Here is a 17,083-nt window from a genome sequence, read left to right on the forward strand (position 1 = left end):
CCACCCCCAGCCCACGCGGCATCTCTTTTCCCTTCCCTCTTGCCTGCAATTACACCTGTCCGGCAGATACCGAAACCCCAGTTTCTGAGACATACCCGCCATCCCCCCTGCCCCCCGCCTGCTCTCTGGTCTCTGCCCCATTGTTATCCTGTCCCCGGAGCCTTTCCCTACCTCGTCCTCCCTACCTCTGTAGCTGGACGGTCGCCAGGTGGCTCTGCCCCTGTGGTTTGCGCACGGCCGGATGACCGTGAGGTCCAGTGGCTCCTTTATCCTCCTCTACACGGACTTCGGGCTTCAAGTTCGCTACGACGGGTACCACCTGGTGGAAGTGACCGCTCCTTCCTCCTATGCCGGCCGACTCTGTGGGATGTGTGGTGAGTTCCCTGGGCACGTGTAGGCGAAGCGGGGGCCACGGGCAACCCGAGCCTCTCAGGGATCTTGCTCATCCACACGTGAACAGGTGCTTGGCGATCTGTTACTCGGTTGAGGGCGTCGTGTGTGAGGGTAGGCGTGAAGGGAAGCTGAAGATGAAGGAAGAGAAAAGCCTTCTCTTGGAGAGAGGGTGGCTTCTTGGTCCTGGGACCGAGCCTGCGGCCTCTCTGACTGCTCGGTCCCCCAGGGAACTACAACAACAACAGCCTGGACGACAATCTGCAGCCTGATAAAAGACCTGCTGTCAACTCCGTGCGCCTGGGGGCCTCCTGGAAACTGAATGAGTTATCTGAATCTGGGTGAGCCGGGAATGGGGAGAGCGGGGAGCTGGACCGGGGCGGGGAGCTGCCTGCTTGGCAGGCAGCCTGGCGGTGTCCCCAGTCTCTCCTGGAGTTGATGGAAGGTTGTTCCAACCTCCCACACCCCTGCCTGCTGATTTCTCCCGGGCTTCTTGACCTGTCTCTGGGGAAGTCCACCCTGAGATCTAACCTTTCTCCTTCCTGCTGCATCTGCTGACCTTACTACTCAAGGCCCTCACTCTGTTCTCCTCTCCCACCCTGGTTCCCCTCCCCGCTTCTCTCTCCATGTCTGCTTTGGCTTTTGGGAAGTGTCCTCTGATCCTAAATTCCTGTCCCTTCCCCTCCCCCTCTGTTAGCTGCTTTGCTGCAGATGCCAGGCCCCCCAGGTGCCTGGAAAAGAATGCAACTGACCCCTGGAGTAAGAACTGTGATATCTTGGTGAATCCCCAGGGTAAGCCACACAGGGGCCCCTGTTTGCTCCCCCCTACCCCCAGGACAGGAGACAGAGGAGGGGGGCTGATCACTGAGGAAGGGAGGTGAGACAGGAAATAGAGACAGCGGAGTGGATGCGGAGGCAGTGGTCCCCTGGGGGCGCTGATGGATCTGTGGGGGTTTTTTGCATCTCAGGCAGTAGGTTCTTAATAATCATGGGTTTGGATGGAAGTGGATGGAGACTTTGCCCCAGAGCAGCCTCATGGTTCCGCTTCCTCCCGAGGCTCACTCTCGCCTACCTCGTTTCATCCACCAGGACCCTTCTCCAGGTGCCACAAGGTGGTGGCCCCGCAGGCCAGCTTCACCAGCTGTGTGTACGGCCAGTGTGGGACCAAGGGCGACGCGTTCACCCTGTGCCGCTCCCTGCAGGCCTACGCGTCCCTGTGCGCCCGTGCCGGCCAGGTCCTCACCTGGCGGAGCAGCACCTTCTGCCGTGAGTGACCTAGCGGAGTCCCCTGAGCCCCGCCCTCTCTCCCTCTCCCTCAGTTCTGCTCTTCCGCTCTCCCCTTCGCAGCCAGCCCCCAGCCCCCATGTGGGATGCCCTCTGTCCCCCCTCTCCAGTCTCTTGGAGCCCAGCCCCCATCTTCCCCTCGACTCCCTCGGCTGGGAGCCCCCGTCTGACTTCCACCTCACCAATGGCACTAGTGGTAAAGAACCTGCCTGTCGGTGCAGGAGACGTAAGAGATGCAGGTCGGGACCTAAGAGACCTGGGTCAGAAGACCCCCTGGAGAAGGGCATGGCCACCCACCCCAGTATTCTTGCCTGGAGAATCCCCACGGACAGAGCAGCCTGGCAGGCTGCAGTCCATAGTGTCACAAAGAGTCAGACCTGAAGCGACTTACCAGTGCCAAAAAGTTCTGACCTCATTTGGCTACTGTCTCCTTCCCATCTTCCCCAGGTCACCCGTGTGATGACCTTTCTTCCTCTTTCCCAGGAACTCTTTTTTTTTTAATTGTAGTAAAATGTACAGAACACACAAATTACCATTGTAACAAATTTTTAAGTGTCCAGTTCAGCAACATTAAGTGCATTCACCTTGTCATGCAACCATTATCACCATTGTTTCCAGAACTTTTTCTTTTTCCCAAACTGAAACTGTCCCCGTTAAACACAAGTCCCCATCCCTCTCCCCCCAGCCCCTGGCAAGCACCATCTACTCTCTATCTCTATGCATTCGAGGACTCTAGAGACCTCATCTAAGTGAAATCACACAGTATTCATCTTTTTGTGACTAGCTTATCTTAGTATAATGTCCCCAAGTTTCACCCATGTTGCAGCAGGCTCCAGAATTTCCTTCTTTGTAAGGCTGAATCGTATTCCATTGTATGGATGGACCCCTTTTTGTTAATCCATTCATCTGACACGTCCAGGAGCACTCTTTAAAAATGTTTTTGTCCTGTGTCGTTTGTAGGATCTTAGTTCCCCCACCAGGGGTTGAACCTGCGCCCTCAGCAGTGAAAGCGAGGAGTCTTAACCGCTGAACCGCCAGGGAATTCTTTCTTAGGAATTCTTTTTCAAAAATCCATTAAAAATTTTTTTTAATTAATTTATTTAATTTGGCTGCGCTGGGTCTTCGTGGTGGCGCGGGTTCTTCTCTAGTTTCGGGGCTCGGGCTTCTCCTTGCGGTGGCTTCTCTCGTTGCAAAGCACGGGCTCTAGGGCACGTGGGCTTCAGTAGTTGCGATGGGTGGGCTCAGTAGTTGCGGCTCCCCGGCTCTGGAGCGCAGGCTCAGTAGTTGTGGCTCACCGGCTTAATTGCTCCGCGGCACGTGGAGTCTTCCTGGATCAGGGATCGAACCCGTGTCTCCTGCATGGGCAGGCGGATTCTTAGCCACTGGACCACCAGGGAAGCCCTTAGGAGCTCTTCAGGCCCCAAGGTCAAGAGAGCTGGAAATGACTCTTCCTTCCTACACGCCAATCTCTTCTTAGCTCTGAAGTGTCCGTCAGGCAGCAGATACAGCCCCTGCGCCGACCCCTGCCCGGCCACCTGTCTCAGCCTGAGCACCCCGTCGTACTGCCCGTCTTCGCTCCCCTGTGCCGAGGGGTGCGAGTGTCAGAGAGGCCACATCCTGAGTGGGACCACCTGTGTGCCCCTCAGCGAGTGTGGCTGCACCAGCCCTGGGGGCACCTACCACTCGGTGAGAAGCCAGACTGCAAGGGGGCCTCCATGAGTTGGGCGCCAGAGGGCTCAGAGCCTGCAAAGAGGTGTCGGGGAGGGGCAGTGCTGGGGGCTGAGAAGCAAAATTCAGAAGCCTGGAGCTTGAGAAAGGCTGGTGATGGAGGCGGGAGGCTGAACAACGCCGACCTCTTGGGGGCCCCAGGGTGCAGTGGTGCGGGGGCGGCCTCCGTCCCTCTCCAGCTTCTAAGTTTCTGTCGGCTCCGCTGATGTCCGCGCCCCACAGGTTGGGGAGACATGGTACACGGACAAGACGTGTTCCCGGCTCTGCGCCTGCTCCATCCACAACAATGTCTCCTGCTTCCAAACCGCCTGCAAGCCTGGCCAGATGTGCTGGCCCCGCGATGGGCTGATGCGGTGCCGGGGGGCAGGTAGGAGGCCCACCGAGCGTGGAGGAGGAGCTTCAGCCACCAAAACCGCCCCTCCGTCCAGGAGGGGCTCCTCGGGGTTCACTCACGGCTCCCACGGCAGTCGTGAACTCGGGATATTAAATGTCTCTCCTGGGCCGAGCGGCACCTGCCCCACCTCTTCGGGTCTTGACTCTTCTTTGTCCCCTTCCCTTCTGAGGCTCCCTCTCCTCCACATCCTTTCCGTGAAGGTGGGGAGAAGGCCTGTTCTTGCTGGAGGCTGGACCACTCCTCAGCCGCCTTTCTGTCCTGCAGGGATGGGAGTGTGCCAGATCCAGGACAGGTCCCGGTACATAAGCTTCGATGGCAGTTACCATGCTGTCCAGGGCGCTTGCACTTACGTCTTGGCGAAAACGTGCCACTCCACCATGGACCTGCCTTTCTTCAAGATCAGTGGCAAGAATGGGCAGCAGCAAGACCAAGCTCACACTTCCTACCTCCGCAAGGTCTACGTACACGTCTTCAATACCCTGGTCACCCTGAAGAAGGACCACGTGCTGGTGAGCAGGGCGGTGGTGAGGGGAGGACATGGGCTCTGGTCCTTCCTGCTGCTCACGGGTCCTGCCTTCCTCTCTAGATCAATGGCACATGGGTCCCCCTGCCCGCGACCTCCCAGATCCGGGGAGTCAGCGTCATTTCCAGGGATGGCTACATGGTGCTCACCATCAGCATTGGGGTGGAAGTCAAGTTTGATGGCAATGGTTTCCTGAAGATCGAAATCCCAAAAGCGTATTATGGAAAGGTGAGGAAAACATCTGGGTCACTTCGTAGGGGCATCAGCCTGCAGGGAGCGGGGTGCCCGACTGAAGAGTCACTCCCCAGAATGGGAAAAAGCTGCAGGGTGGGGATGCCTTTCTCTTCGGAGTGGAAAGGGGGTGCCAACCACAAATGCCCCCTGCCATCCCAGATGTGGAAGATCCCTCTTTCCTCTCTGCCCACCCAGACCTGCGGCGTGTGTGGGAACTTCAACGGTGAGGAAGAAGACGAACTGCTGATGCCTAATGACGAGCTAGCCCCGGATGACATCACGTATGTGGACAGTTGGCAAGATAAGGAGATTGACCCAAGGTAATTGTCCCCAAAGACTCTCTGCCTTTGTTGGCATAGGAACGCGAGTTGGGATTCTAGACCATATGGCCCACCTGGGATGGAAAGACTGAAGTGGTCCTCAATGCGTATCGCTTGACAGGGGGTGGCATCTGGGTCTTCCTGTCTTGGCTTCAAAATGTGGGAGGCGACGGGGGCCACGTAGAAGGCTGGTCAGAGCCCAGGCCAGCTTCCAGGTGAAGACAGGAGGGGTCTAGAGGGTGGTTTGGGAGCGCCAAGTTGTTTTCATAGATGAGGCCATGGCTGTCCCTGTGATGACCCCCTTTCCCTTCCCAGTTGCCGAGATGATGGCAAGACCGAAGAAGAATCGGAGAAGGAGCCAGAAACGACCTGCCAGCCAGCTGACCTGGAGAGAGCCCAGGAGCAATGCCAGGCAGCCTTCCAGACTCCGGGCTGGGCAAGGTGTGCCAGCCGTGTGATCCTCAATCCCTTCTTGATCAGATGCACCGACAGCCTCTGTGAATTTGGGGGCCTGAGCAGCACCCTCTGCCAGTCTCTGCAAGCCTTCGCGACCGCCTGCCAAGCCCAGGGCATCAGGCCTCCCATCTGGAGAAACAGCAGCTTCTGCCGTGAGTGTCCCCTCTGGCCAACCCCAGACTTCTCCCAAACCTTCTTTTCATCTGTGTGTCTCTCTCTCTTTTTAAAAATATGAGTCTGGTACTTTAAAAAAATTATTTTTATTTTTATTTATTTGGTTGTACCAGGTCTTAGTTTCGGCCTGCTGGATCTTTAGCCGCCGCATGTGGGATCCGGGTTTCCTTGGTGGCTCAGACGGTAAAGAATCCGCCTGCAGTGCAGGAGACCTGGGTTCGATTCCTGAGTTGAGAAGATCCCTGGAGGAGGGCATGGCAACCCACTCCAGTATCCTTGCCTGGAGACTCCCCATGGACAAAGGAGCCTGGTGGGCTACAGCCCATGGGATCGCAAAGAGTCGGACACAACTGAGCGACTAAGCACACACGTGGGATCTAGTTCCCTAATCAGGGATCAGCCCCAGCTCCCCGGCAGGGGTAGAGTGGAGTCTTAGCCACTGGACCACCAGGGAAGGCCCCACCTGTGGAGCCCTGAAAGCTCCTCCATTCTTCTTTTTGGTGTTTTCTGACCTATTTCTGGCCTCATTTTCTCTAATGTGGACCATTTACAGTAAGCTCTTAGCCGGTGTCCCCTGTCGCAGGATGGCACAGGCTGCTTCTCAGCACTGTTGTTCCAAAGGAGATGCGATCATGTTACACCTGTGAGCCATTGTGCCTGCAAGTCTGAGCTCCTCTCTGAGATGTTTGAGATCCTGTGAGCTGTCCACCCTAACTCCCCCTTGTTACTTGTGACCGGCATCACCTGCAACATACCATCCTATTCCCCACGTGGGCCTTGCTTTCCCACACCCCTCCCTGCCTTTATACACACCCTTTCCTGCACCCCAAAAGTTCTTTATTCTCCTCCCCTGGCAGATTCCAAGGCATTCTTCTCTAACTCTTTCCTTTAAAAAGTTTTTTTAAAATTATTATTCATGTACTATATTCTTCTACCCTTTAAAAGTATACAATTTGGGGATTTCCCTAGTGATTCAGGGGTTAAGATTCCACCGCAGGGAGTGTGGGTTCGATCTCTGCTCAGGGAACTAAGAGCCACACAATTCGCCAAAAAAAAAAAAAAAAGTATACAACTCATGGATTTTCAGTATCTTCACAAGGTTATACAACCAGCACTACTATTTAATTTCAGAACTTTTAAAATTTTAAAACAGTAGAGCGTTTTTCATTTGTGCTGCATTCCTATGGTTCAAAATTTTTTAAAGTATTAGAAGATTCCCAGTGAAAAGTCTCTTTTCATCCTGACTCTGGGCCCCAGGCCCTAGCCTGCTCTTATCCACATCTGAGTATTTTTCCAAAAGTCTTTTCTATCTGCACATACAAACAAATGCAAATTTATTTCCCATATTTTCTTACAAACAACAGACAGGACACAGTCGTTTGTACTTCATTATTTTTCACTTGGCTGCCCTTCCTCGTCAGATATGTAAAAAGCATCCTTACTCTCTTTTGCAGACATGTCATAATTCATTTGTCATCGTTTATTTAACTAGTTTCTATTGATGGACTTCCTAGTTGTTTCCAGTCTTTGGCTGTTGCAAACAGTGCTGCGATGCATAACCTTACGCAGATGCAGTTTTCTATGTGTGTGTCTCTTATCTGTAGGATAAATTCCTAGCAATGGAGTTGTTGGATCGAGGATTGTGTGAGTTTATGCTTTTGAGAGATCTTGCCAAATGGCCTTCCATAGAGGTTGAGGCATGTACATTCCCACCAGCAACACTGCCCATTTCCCCACAGCCTCGCCAACACACAGTATTATCATGCTTTTGGATTTTTGCCAATCTGATAAGTGAAAGATAAAAAGAGTCTTAATTTGTATTTTTCCTATTATGAGTGAGGTTGTGCATTCTTTCATACATTCAGGAGCCGTTTGGATTTCCCTTCCTGTGATTTCTTCCTACCTATTCACCATTTTTCCACTGGTTTGTTGCCCTTTATTGAAATATTTTATAGATGTCCTTTGCTACAGAGAGTAGCCAGCCCTTCATTAGTGCTATGAGTCAAAAAATTTTTTCCATGTCTTTTTTTTTCATCTCTGACTTCTTATTTTTTTACCATGCAGAAATATATATATATATATAATATATATATATATATATATGTATGTATTTACGAGGTCAGATATAACAGTCTTTGTTTTATGGCTTCTGCATTTTGAGCCCCAGTTACAAACTCCGTCCCTACTCTGAAGTTAAAAAATTTGCCTACATTTTGCCCTAGCATTTGTATGGTTTCTTTTTTTGAATATTTAAATATTTTGATCCATGGGGATGTATCCTGCTGTGTAGGGTGAGAACTCAATCAACTTCATGTTTATTTTTTCCCAGTATTATTAAATGACCAGTCTCTTTTTCCACTGACTCAGATGTCACATTTTATATTAAATTCCCATGTGTATTTGAGTTCCTCTTTGGGCTTTTTCTCCTCTTCCACTGCTCCATTTAGCTTCATTTACTAGCAACACAGTGTTGTGATCATTGAGAGTTTAAGTAGTGTTTAGATTTCTGGCAGGGACATTTAGTTTTTTTTGTTTGTTTGTTTTGGTTTAGAGTTTTCCCAGCTTTTTTGGTTTGTTTATATCCTCATCTCCACTTTAATGTCATCTTTCCCTATTTAAACAAACAAACAAAAAACACCAAAATCCTGTTGGTATATTTTAGTGCTATCACATTAAATGTACAAATTGTCTTAGGGAGGGAATTCCTGGGCAGTCCAGTGGTTAGGACTACAGGGTGCACAGGTTTGATCCCAAGCTGGGGAACTAAGACCCCAAATGTGGCCCCACGTGACCTAAAACGGTAATAAAATTAATTTAGGGAGAACTGACATCTTCATGTTGTGGACTCTTGCTATCTGTGAACGTTTTCATTTGTTTGCAACTACTTCTGCTCAAAGGGTTTTACTTAGCTCCCCCAGCAGAGTGAGTCCCTCCCTGCCCTGGGCTCCTGTCATGCTGGTACACAGGCCAGTCACAAGCTTGCTGCCCAGATGCACCGAGGTCGCGCTGCACCTGCTGCCCGACCACAGGCTCCCACGCCAAGACGGGAGGAGCATTCTTGCTCTATTCTGTCCTCAGGCCCACCACGGAGCCCACGCTCAGTCCGCGTTTCTCCCCCACCCTTCCAGCTCTGGACTGCCCCCCTCACTACGTCTACACCAACTGCTTTCCCCACTGCCCCCCTACCTGCGACAACCCGGAAGGCCGGTGCAAAGGCTCCAGGGGTCCCTCCAACTGCGAGGAGGGCTGCGTCTGTGAGCCCGGCTACGTGCTCAAGGAGCGGCGGTGTGTGCCCAGGAGTCAGTGTGGCTGCCGGGGCGCCCGGGGCAGATTCCTCCCCGTGAGTGGGGAATGGGAAGTAGGGGTGGGGGGCACCACCCACACACCTTCAGGATGCCGCCTTCCCCTGGCCTGTGCTGCTGCGGCTGGCGCTGGATGTGAAGGCTGGTGGCTGGGGTGGGTGGCCTCCTGCCAGGACTGGGGTGGAGGGTGTGTGGTTTGGATGTGAGGACTGAGGCATGGTAGAGTGGCCTTGGTTTGAAGATCTTGGTGGTACCCCTCTTGAGTCACAGGGCTTCTGTGACCCCAGTTTCCTCATCTGGAAGATGGGCTCAGCAGTACCTCCTGAGACAGCTCAGTGCCTCTAGGGAGCGCTACAGGGACAGAGGGTGCCTTGGCACTGGGACTGCCTCTGGCCTGTGCCAAGTGAGCCGTCAGACTGTGGGCTTAGACTGAAGTCGTCGAGGAAAGAGAGCTGGCCCTCCCTTCCTCACTCCTCGTTCTTCCCGTGGCATCTGCAGGAGGGTAACGCCTGGTTCTCCAGCAGTTGCTCCCAGAGGTGTACCTGCCAGGCGGGAGCCATTCAGTGCCGGGCCTTTGCCTGCCCCCCCAGCTCCCGGTGTGAGACCGACGAGGACGGCAAAGAAATCTGCAAACCCTACAGTAAGGGGGCCCTCAGGAGGTGCAGTCGAGGGGGCGCCCAGGCTGGGGGCTCTGGGGAGAGGGAGCTGCTGACATAGACAGAGGTGGGCTCTCACCTCTTACCAGCTCGCAGATCGCCTGCAGATTCTCTCTGGGATCTACCTTCAGGGCGAAAAGAGCGAACCAGGCAAGGGAGATCCTCTCAAGCTGGGAGAGGGAGAGGGTGGAAATATCAAGTTCAGGGAACAGGAGGCACTGGGGGCAGGCGGGTGAGGGGCCCTGGGGCCGTTCCACTGGGCAGGGCCATTCCTCTTCAGTGCTGGCTCTTCTTGGCAGGGTCGGAGCGATGCACGGTTTATGGGGACCCCACTTACCGCACGTTTGATGGCCTCGGCTACCGTTTCCAGGGCCGCATGACCTACTATCTGGTCAAGACCGTGGATGTGCTCCCCAGTGGCGTGGAGCCCTTCATCGTGGAGGGACGCAACAAGATGTATGCGTCTCACAACCCCATTTTCCTGCACGAAATCATCGTGATGGTCTACGGCTTCACAGTCCAGCTCCAGCATGAACTGGAGCTTGTTGTAAGAGCTGGGCCAGGCAGAGTGGGTCGGGGGAGGCAGGTCAGTCCATGAGAGGCCACCAGGAGCAGGTGGGGCCAGGGCTGCCCGTTCCTTGGGAGGTTCCTGGCAGAGGCTGCCTAGTTGTAGAAATCAGAATCAGTGTTGCACTTACCTCCTTGGGAGCCCAAGCTGGGCAGGAGGATTTCAGGTAAGGTCGGGGAGAGGTGGGACAGTGGGAAGAAGGGAAGATCCGACAGGCAGTCTGAAGAAGCACCAGGGATGCCCACCTGCCAGTTGTTTATTTTTTTTGTAAAGAAAGGGGCTGCAACAGGAGCAGACCTCGGAGACGCTCTTGGCATTTGGGATAGTAAAGCTTCCTGGAGTACCCTGTTGCAGAGAATGATGGAACCACAAGGTCCCGAGATGTGCAGAGAAGCGGAGGCCAGCGCAGCAGAGAGTCACCTTTTTAAATATAATTGTATTCATTCTTTTGGTTTCGGCCGCATTGGGTCCTCATCGCTGTACACGGGCTTTCTCTAGTTGCGGTGAGCGGGGCTGCTCTCCGTTGCGGTGCTCAGGCGTCTCATTGCAGTGGCTTCTCTCGTTGCAGAGCACAGCCTCCAGGGGCTCGGGCTTCAGGAGCTGCCACTCATGAACATGGTAGTTGCGGCTCCTGGGATCTAGAGCTCGGGCTCAGCAGCTGCGGCGCACGTGCTCAGTTGCTCCGTGGTATGTGAGATCTTCCCAGACCAGGAATTGAACCCACGTGGCGCTTGTGGTAAAGAACCTGCCTGCCTGTGCAGGTGGACATAAGAGACATGGGTTCGATCCCTGCGTCGGGAAGATCCCCTGGAGAAGGGCATGGCAACCCACTCCAGTATTCTCGGCCTGGAGAATCCCATGGACAGAGGAGCCTGGTGGGCTGCAGTCCATAGGGTCGCACAGAGTCAGACACGACTGAAGCGGCTTAGCATGCACGCATTTCCTGCATTGGCAGGTGGATTCTTTACCACTGAGCCACCAGGGGAGCCTGAGGGTCACCTTGATTCAGGCTTCCCTGCGGCTCCCATCTGCCTCCTCCAGGTCAACGGCCAGAAGGTGACCGCCCCCTATGAGCCCGTCGACCAGCTGCGGGTCTCCCTACGAAGCGATCGCCTGTTCGTGATCACAGACTTTGAGCTGGTGGTCAGCTTCAACGGAAAGAACAACGCAGGTGCCTGAGCGTGGGAACCAGAGGGCCAAAGCGAGCGTTCCTGGGAAGGGGGAGGGAAAACCGCCTCACGGAAAACCAGGGGCTCCATGAGAGGGTCCCCTGCCTGCAAGCAAGGCCTCAAGCTCCGGGAGACGACCCAGGAGGAGTGGGGAGGGATGAGGTGTGGTGCGGGGGGTTCTCACTCCTGGGCCCCCTCCTCCCGCAGTGATCTCCCTGCCCGTCACTTACCGGAAGCTTGTGCTCGGCCTGTGTGGCAACTGCGACCAGAACAAGAGGAATGACTTTATGCTGCCCAACGGGGCTGTCACCCAGAACCTCCTTGCTTTTGGCAATAGTTGGGAGGTAAAAATGACCGAGGGAAGCTTCCCCCGCATCTCAAGGTGAGAGGGCTGGGGTTCAAAGCAGGGAGGCCCTGACCCGGGGTTGGGGGTGGCCGGCCAGGGTGGGCATGAGCACCAACCTAAAATCTGTTCACACAAGCTCACCTGCACTTGCTCAGCAGAGAAGGAGCCCTGAGGCCGAGGGCTCAGACAGGCCTGATTCTTCTCATCCCATCACATCTTTCCTCTCCCGCCGACTGCGGGGCACCGGCCCTGTGGATCCCAGCCTGTGCCCCGGGCCCTCCCCTCCCAGGTTCCTTTGATCGCGGCAACCCTGGTGGGCCTCACCTGGATCTTCACTGTCTCTGCCCAGGGCTGTACAGGAGGAGGAAGTGAAAGAGGAAGTGGCGCTAGGCTTTCTTGGTGTGTCGGGATGCCGCCCGGAGGAGCTGCAGCTCATCAGCCGCACCCAGGCGTGTGGGGTGCTGGTGGACCCCGAGGGCCCCTTTGCTGTCTGTCACCAGACTGTGGCCCCTGAGCCCTTCCTGGAGTGAGTCGGGGACCCAAGACCCTTTATCCAGCTCCTGTGGCCTGTTCTCTGACTGGCTCTCTGTTGGGCACAATTCTGTGCATAGTACCTTGTCACACACACACACACACACGCACACACATCCCCATGGCACGCCGGCCCACTCTCTGATGGGGCTTCCAGGGCCTCTTCTGCAGGGCTGGGTCTCCTGGCCTCCCTCCCTGTCTCTGACAGCCCCCCACCTGTCCCTGCTGTCCTCCAGGCACTGTGTGTCTGACCTGTGTGCCGCCCACGACCCCAAGGAGCAGGAGGAGCTGCGTTGCCAGGTCCTCAGTGGGTATGCCAGCATCTGCCAGGAGGCGGGCGCCACCCCGGCCAGCTGGCGGGACCACACCCACTGTGGTGAGGCCCTGACTTGCCCTAGCAGCTGGCCCCTGACCCCTTCGGCTCTTTCCACCCCTTGTTCTGCTCTGAGCCCCCACAGCTTCCCCCACCTTGGCTCTCCATCTTGGTTCCCCCAGCCCTAGACTCTCCCCCTTGTTAATATCCTCCCGACTGAACCCCTTCCCTGCCCTCACCCCCATCACCCCTTCCCACTCCGTTCTGCCAAGGCCCACCTTTGATCCTCCTCATGAGTTAGTGTCACAGACAAAAAGACTCACAAAGCCGGTCCTCCCTGCGTTTAGCAAGCTCTGTGCTCTGTTGGGTGACCTTCTTTTCCATACCTGGGGGCGCCTACCCCTGCTCTGCCACCTTCTGACTATGACTGTGTCCCCTCAGCCTTGTCATGTCCAGCCAATACTGTCTACCAGAGCTGTATGACACCCTGCCCGGCCTCCTGTGCCACGCTGGCAGCCCCCCGGGGCTGCAAGGGCCCCTGTGTGGAGGGCTGTGCCAGCCTCCCGGGCTACATCTACAGCGGAGCCCAGAGCCTCCCCCTGGCCCACTGTGGCTGCACCAACAACGGCATCTACTACCAGGTCCGGGCTGTTAGTGGGAGGCCCCGGGGGAGCGCAGGCGCGAAAGGACAGCCCAACACTGGAGGTCAAGCAGGCGCCCCTGCTTCCTGGGCCTTCTCCCTCTCCAGCAGGGTGACAGCTTCGTGAACGACGACTGCTCCCAGCGCTGCACCTGCGCGCGCACGGGGCTCCTGCTATGTGAGCCCCTCGGCTGCAGCCCTGGGGAGGTCTGCACCCTGGGGAACCTCACTCGTGGCTGCTTCCGAGGTGAGCTGGGACAGGCCCTCGGCTTCCAGCTGCCCTCATCCCCTGTCAGGGTGGGGGAAGGGGGAAGCCCCTGGACCTGAAACAAACCAGTCCTCCCAGTCCTGGGAAGAGCCCATCTCATCAAGATCAGGACTCCTGCCGTTTCATCTCTCTCTCTCTCTCTCCCTCTCTCTCTCGGGAGGGACAAGGCAAAGGCCCTGTCTTCCCCGAGCCTCTGCTCTCTGCTCTGCGTTAGTGTCTCAAGATCCCCTTTAGTCCTTACTCAGCACTTGGGGTGAGCATAGCATTCCCACGTTATAGGGTAAAGAAAATGGAGTTCAGAAGAGGATAAGCAGTTTCCCCAGATCTCGGGGGTATAGAACCAGGACTGGAAGCCTGGCCAGTGGACCCCAGCCAATCTCTCTGGGAGAATTTCTTCCCTGGCGTCCCAGCCCCCAGGCCCCTCTCCCTGGCTCTGAGTGTCCACCCAGAACTCCCTCCCACCCGCTTCCATCCTTGCAGACAGCCCGTGCCTACAGAACCCCTGTCAGAATGATGGGCAGTGCCGGGAGCAGGGAACCCATTTCACCTGTGAGTGCGAACCTGGTTATGGGGGAGACCGTTGCATGGAGCCGCGGGATGTACCTCCCCCTGAAAAGCCAGGCAAGAACTTCACCCCAGACCTGTACCTCACAAGCCCCTCACCTTCCCCACCAACAATGGCCGCAGAATAAGTCCGTGTATATAATATTAACCTACAGTATCTGTTACAGATGTATGCGTGTGTGTGTGTTAGTTGCTCAGTTGTGTCCGACTCTTTGTGACCCCATGGATTATAGCTCACCAGGCGCCTCTGTCCATGGGATTCTCCAGGCAAGAATACTGGAGTGGGTTGCCATTCCCTTCTCCAGGGGATTCTCCCAACTCAGGGATGGAACCTGGGTCTCCCTCATTGCAGGCAGATTGTTTACCGTCTGAGCCACCAAGGATGCCCATAGATGTATAGTAGACAGTATATTATCAGTGTCTTCTATTACCATATGAGGTGTAATAATATAATATTTGGATATGATCCCTAAAGATTAGCAGGATCAGTATCCTGAAAGAATCTCAGAGTCCCTATGCCCTAGCCAGCACTCTGGAATCTTCTCTCTGACCCTGAGCTCCCCACTTCTGTGATCTGTATGCCTTACCCTGCTGTTGTTCCCCTCTCCTGTGTCCCTCTTAGCCTCCCCGGAACCTTTCATTAGTTTTCTCTATCCCAAACTATAATCCCCACATGCCTCTGCACCAGCAATTCTCCGACTGTATCCTTGTGCCTACGATCGGGGTGGGGCAAGGTTGTCTCTGGGACTCAGCCCTAGAGACTTGAATTGGGTAGGTCTCGGTGGGGCCCCAAGATGCCTGCATTTTTTCACAAGCTTCTAGGTGACTGATGGGAGTGATACCAGGGCTACTCTTGGAGAAGCACTGACCCAGCTGATACCCTGGACTCTGGGGGACCAGCTGGGTGAACATCCTCCTGAAGGGTCTGTGGGAGTTGCGTGTCCGCTGGGAGCAGGAGGGCGGCACCAAGGTCTCGAAGGCCCTAGGAGGGGCGGCTTCCTGGAGGGAGAGCCAGGACCCAGAGACGTGCAGGGAATGCAGTCCACCCAGGGTGGCAGCTGAGGACCGGAAGGGTGTATCCCCCTCACCTCTTATCCCACACCCCTATTTCTGTTCCCTGCACCCCAGAAGCATCCAACTTTGCCTCTATCCTGTTGCCATTGCTGGTGCCCATGGTGGTCATAGTGCTAGTGGCGGTGACCAGAGGATGCATTTCCAGGAGGAAAGGGAGGAGGTGAGTTTCTGGAAAGGGGCAGAGGAGGGCCGGCTGAGGGGAGCAGACACGGGGAGTGGGCGCTGACCTTCATCACTGGTGTGTTTCTAGGGAGAAAACGCAGAGCCAGACCAGAGGCAAGCTGCCGGGTGCAGGTGAGCCCCAGCCCCACGGCCCACAGCTTTGGCGCCTGGCCTGAGGCTCCCTCTTATCCATGTTTTCTCTCAGATTTTAGTCCAGAGCAAGCCCTCAGAGTCGCTCAGTTCTGAGTTGTCCACAGAAGAAAGAGAGATAAAATTATTTATTTTTGAGATGTGACTTTCCACATGATTCTGGTGGAGGAAGGGTCTGTGAGGTGGACCTTGGTGGGGAGAGACAGAAGGGAGACACGGGGCCAGGGACCTAAGGCTGGATGCTCCAGAAACTGTCCACAGGGAGGGGAACCGAGGTCTGAGGAGGTAAGGGGCTGTCTGTCCTTTAGACAAAGTCCCATGAGGGGCTTCAGGGATACAGGAGAAAAGAGGGCACCCCAGGAATCCTAGTTCTTGTAGGTCTTGGCCTCTGAGCTTCCCACTTGGTAAGTGAAAGGTGATCCTGAGGTTTTCTGTTTCTAATGATGAGATTGAAGCTCTGGGCAGAGGCTCAGGATGGGAAATGTGGCTTTTTCCAAAGGGTCAACTGGCCTGTGACCCAAAGGGCCTTGGGGTTGCTATGGTAACTGAAGGTGGGGGCTGGGGCCTGGCTTGGGAGGAGCTTGGAGCTCCATCCTACTAGGAGTGACCGGCTCACCTCAGCCAAGGGCCAAAGTGCAGACATGCCCGCCCTGAGCCCCACGCCTTGTGCCTCCCACCAGGCAGGTCCTGGGGAAGGGGGCTGGGACGTCCTGCACGGGCTCTAAGAGAAAAAGGAAGGCTGCCCACTGGGCTCAGATGTGAAATACCAAGGAGAAGGGGACGCCAAAGCAGGCAAGACCCTGGGTTCTAGAAAGGAATCCTTACTCTGTTTGTCCTCCAAATGAGCCCAGGGGCCACCTTTATGTGGCTGACCCAAGGAAGTGAGACCCAAGTTGGTTGGAGAAAGGGCTCCAAGAAGGAAGGGGTGCCCCCGGCCAGATCACTCTGCCTCTTAGCTGGAGGGAGCAGCTTGCACTCTGAAGCTGGGCTGGCTGTTTAACCTGAGCATCATAGGACTCCCAGCTGGATGCCTGGCACCACCCCTTGTCCCCCACACTGACCTCCCTTTTCCTGCTCTTTGACCCTTTGACTCTCTGTTCTTCATCTGTGTCCGGCTCCCCTGACCTCTGACCCACCTAAGGTCTCCTTATCTAGCCTGGATGTCTGGTTGGCAGGGGTAGGAGGTGGCCTGGACCGGCATCCTCCCTAAGTCCTGGGCAGGACAGAGTCCCGCCCATCCTGTTAGAGGTACAAACAGGAGCCATGTCATCAAGGAAGGCGACAGAGGATTCCAGAGCATTAGAGATTCCCAAAGGCAGTAGTAGAGGCAGGAAACTGGGGACAGGACCACTCCTGGAGGCTTCCTGGGCTGGGAGGGGCAGAAGCTGGGATTTGGGGTCCTGTACCAACTCCAGTGAAGCTTCCCTGGTGGCTCAGACGGTAAAGAATATGCCCGCAATGTGGGAGACCAAGGTTCAATCCCTGAGTTGGGAAGATGCCCTAGAGAAGGGCATGGCAACCCACTCTAATATTCTTCCCTGGAAAATTCCATGGACAGAGGCATCTGGTGGGCTACAGTCCATGGGGTAGCAAAGAGTTGGACATGATTGAACAACTCACACACCAACCCCAGCACAACAGGGGGCAACTGAGATGCAAAAATGGGAAGGCTGCACCAGCTTGACAAAGTGGACTGGGTCCAGGCCTGTCCCTGCAGGTGTCCCCTGGGGCGGGCAGGCTGGGAAACTGAAGATGGTGAGAAAGACATCAGGGAATTGACCCCAGCCTCATCTTCCTGCTCAGGAGGGAGAAGTTAGGGGAAGATATTCAGGTGGTT

The 17,083-nt window shown here is 55.3% G+C and overlaps 1 protein-coding gene across 1 annotated transcript in view; it reads left to right on the forward strand.

The window, feature by feature from the left end:
• The window catches only part of ZAN (zonadhesin), a 35,147-nt gene extending 19,875 nt beyond the window's left edge, over positions 1-15,272 (forward strand). Inside the window, exons 25-46 of the mRNA XM_052636046.1 lie at positions 194-374; positions 620-731; positions 1,088-1,182; positions 1,480-1,656; positions 3,152-3,360; positions 3,625-3,769; positions 4,061-4,305; positions 4,383-4,547; positions 4,749-4,873; positions 5,189-5,481; positions 8,632-8,843; positions 9,304-9,445; positions 9,761-10,008; positions 11,071-11,200; positions 11,406-11,580; positions 11,894-12,070; positions 12,312-12,451; positions 12,830-13,029; positions 13,137-13,275; positions 13,777-13,917; positions 14,989-15,095; positions 15,177-15,272. Of these exons, the coding sequence (XP_052492006.1) occupies positions 194-374; positions 620-731; positions 1,088-1,182; positions 1,480-1,656; positions 3,152-3,360; positions 3,625-3,769; positions 4,061-4,305; positions 4,383-4,547; positions 4,749-4,873; positions 5,189-5,481; positions 8,632-8,843; positions 9,304-9,445; positions 9,761-10,008; positions 11,071-11,200; positions 11,406-11,580; positions 11,894-12,070; positions 12,312-12,451; positions 12,830-13,029; positions 13,137-13,275; positions 13,777-13,917; positions 14,989-15,095; positions 15,177-15,272 (3,654 nt within the window). The remainder of the gene's footprint in view (positions 1-193; positions 375-619; positions 732-1,087; positions 1,183-1,479; positions 1,657-3,151; positions 3,361-3,624; positions 3,770-4,060; positions 4,306-4,382; positions 4,548-4,748; positions 4,874-5,188; positions 5,482-8,631; positions 8,844-9,303; positions 9,446-9,760; positions 10,009-11,070; positions 11,201-11,405; positions 11,581-11,893; positions 12,071-12,311; positions 12,452-12,829; positions 13,030-13,136; positions 13,276-13,776; positions 13,918-14,988; positions 15,096-15,176) is intronic.
• Positions 15,273-17,083: the final 1,811 nt, after the last annotated feature.

The sequence above is a fragment of the Budorcas taxicolor genome, chromosome 2 (assembly GCF_023091745.1).
Source record: "Budorcas taxicolor isolate Tak-1 chromosome 2, Takin1.1, whole genome shotgun sequence".
Classification (NCBI taxonomy): domain Eukaryota; kingdom Metazoa; phylum Chordata; class Mammalia; order Artiodactyla; family Bovidae; genus Budorcas; species Budorcas taxicolor.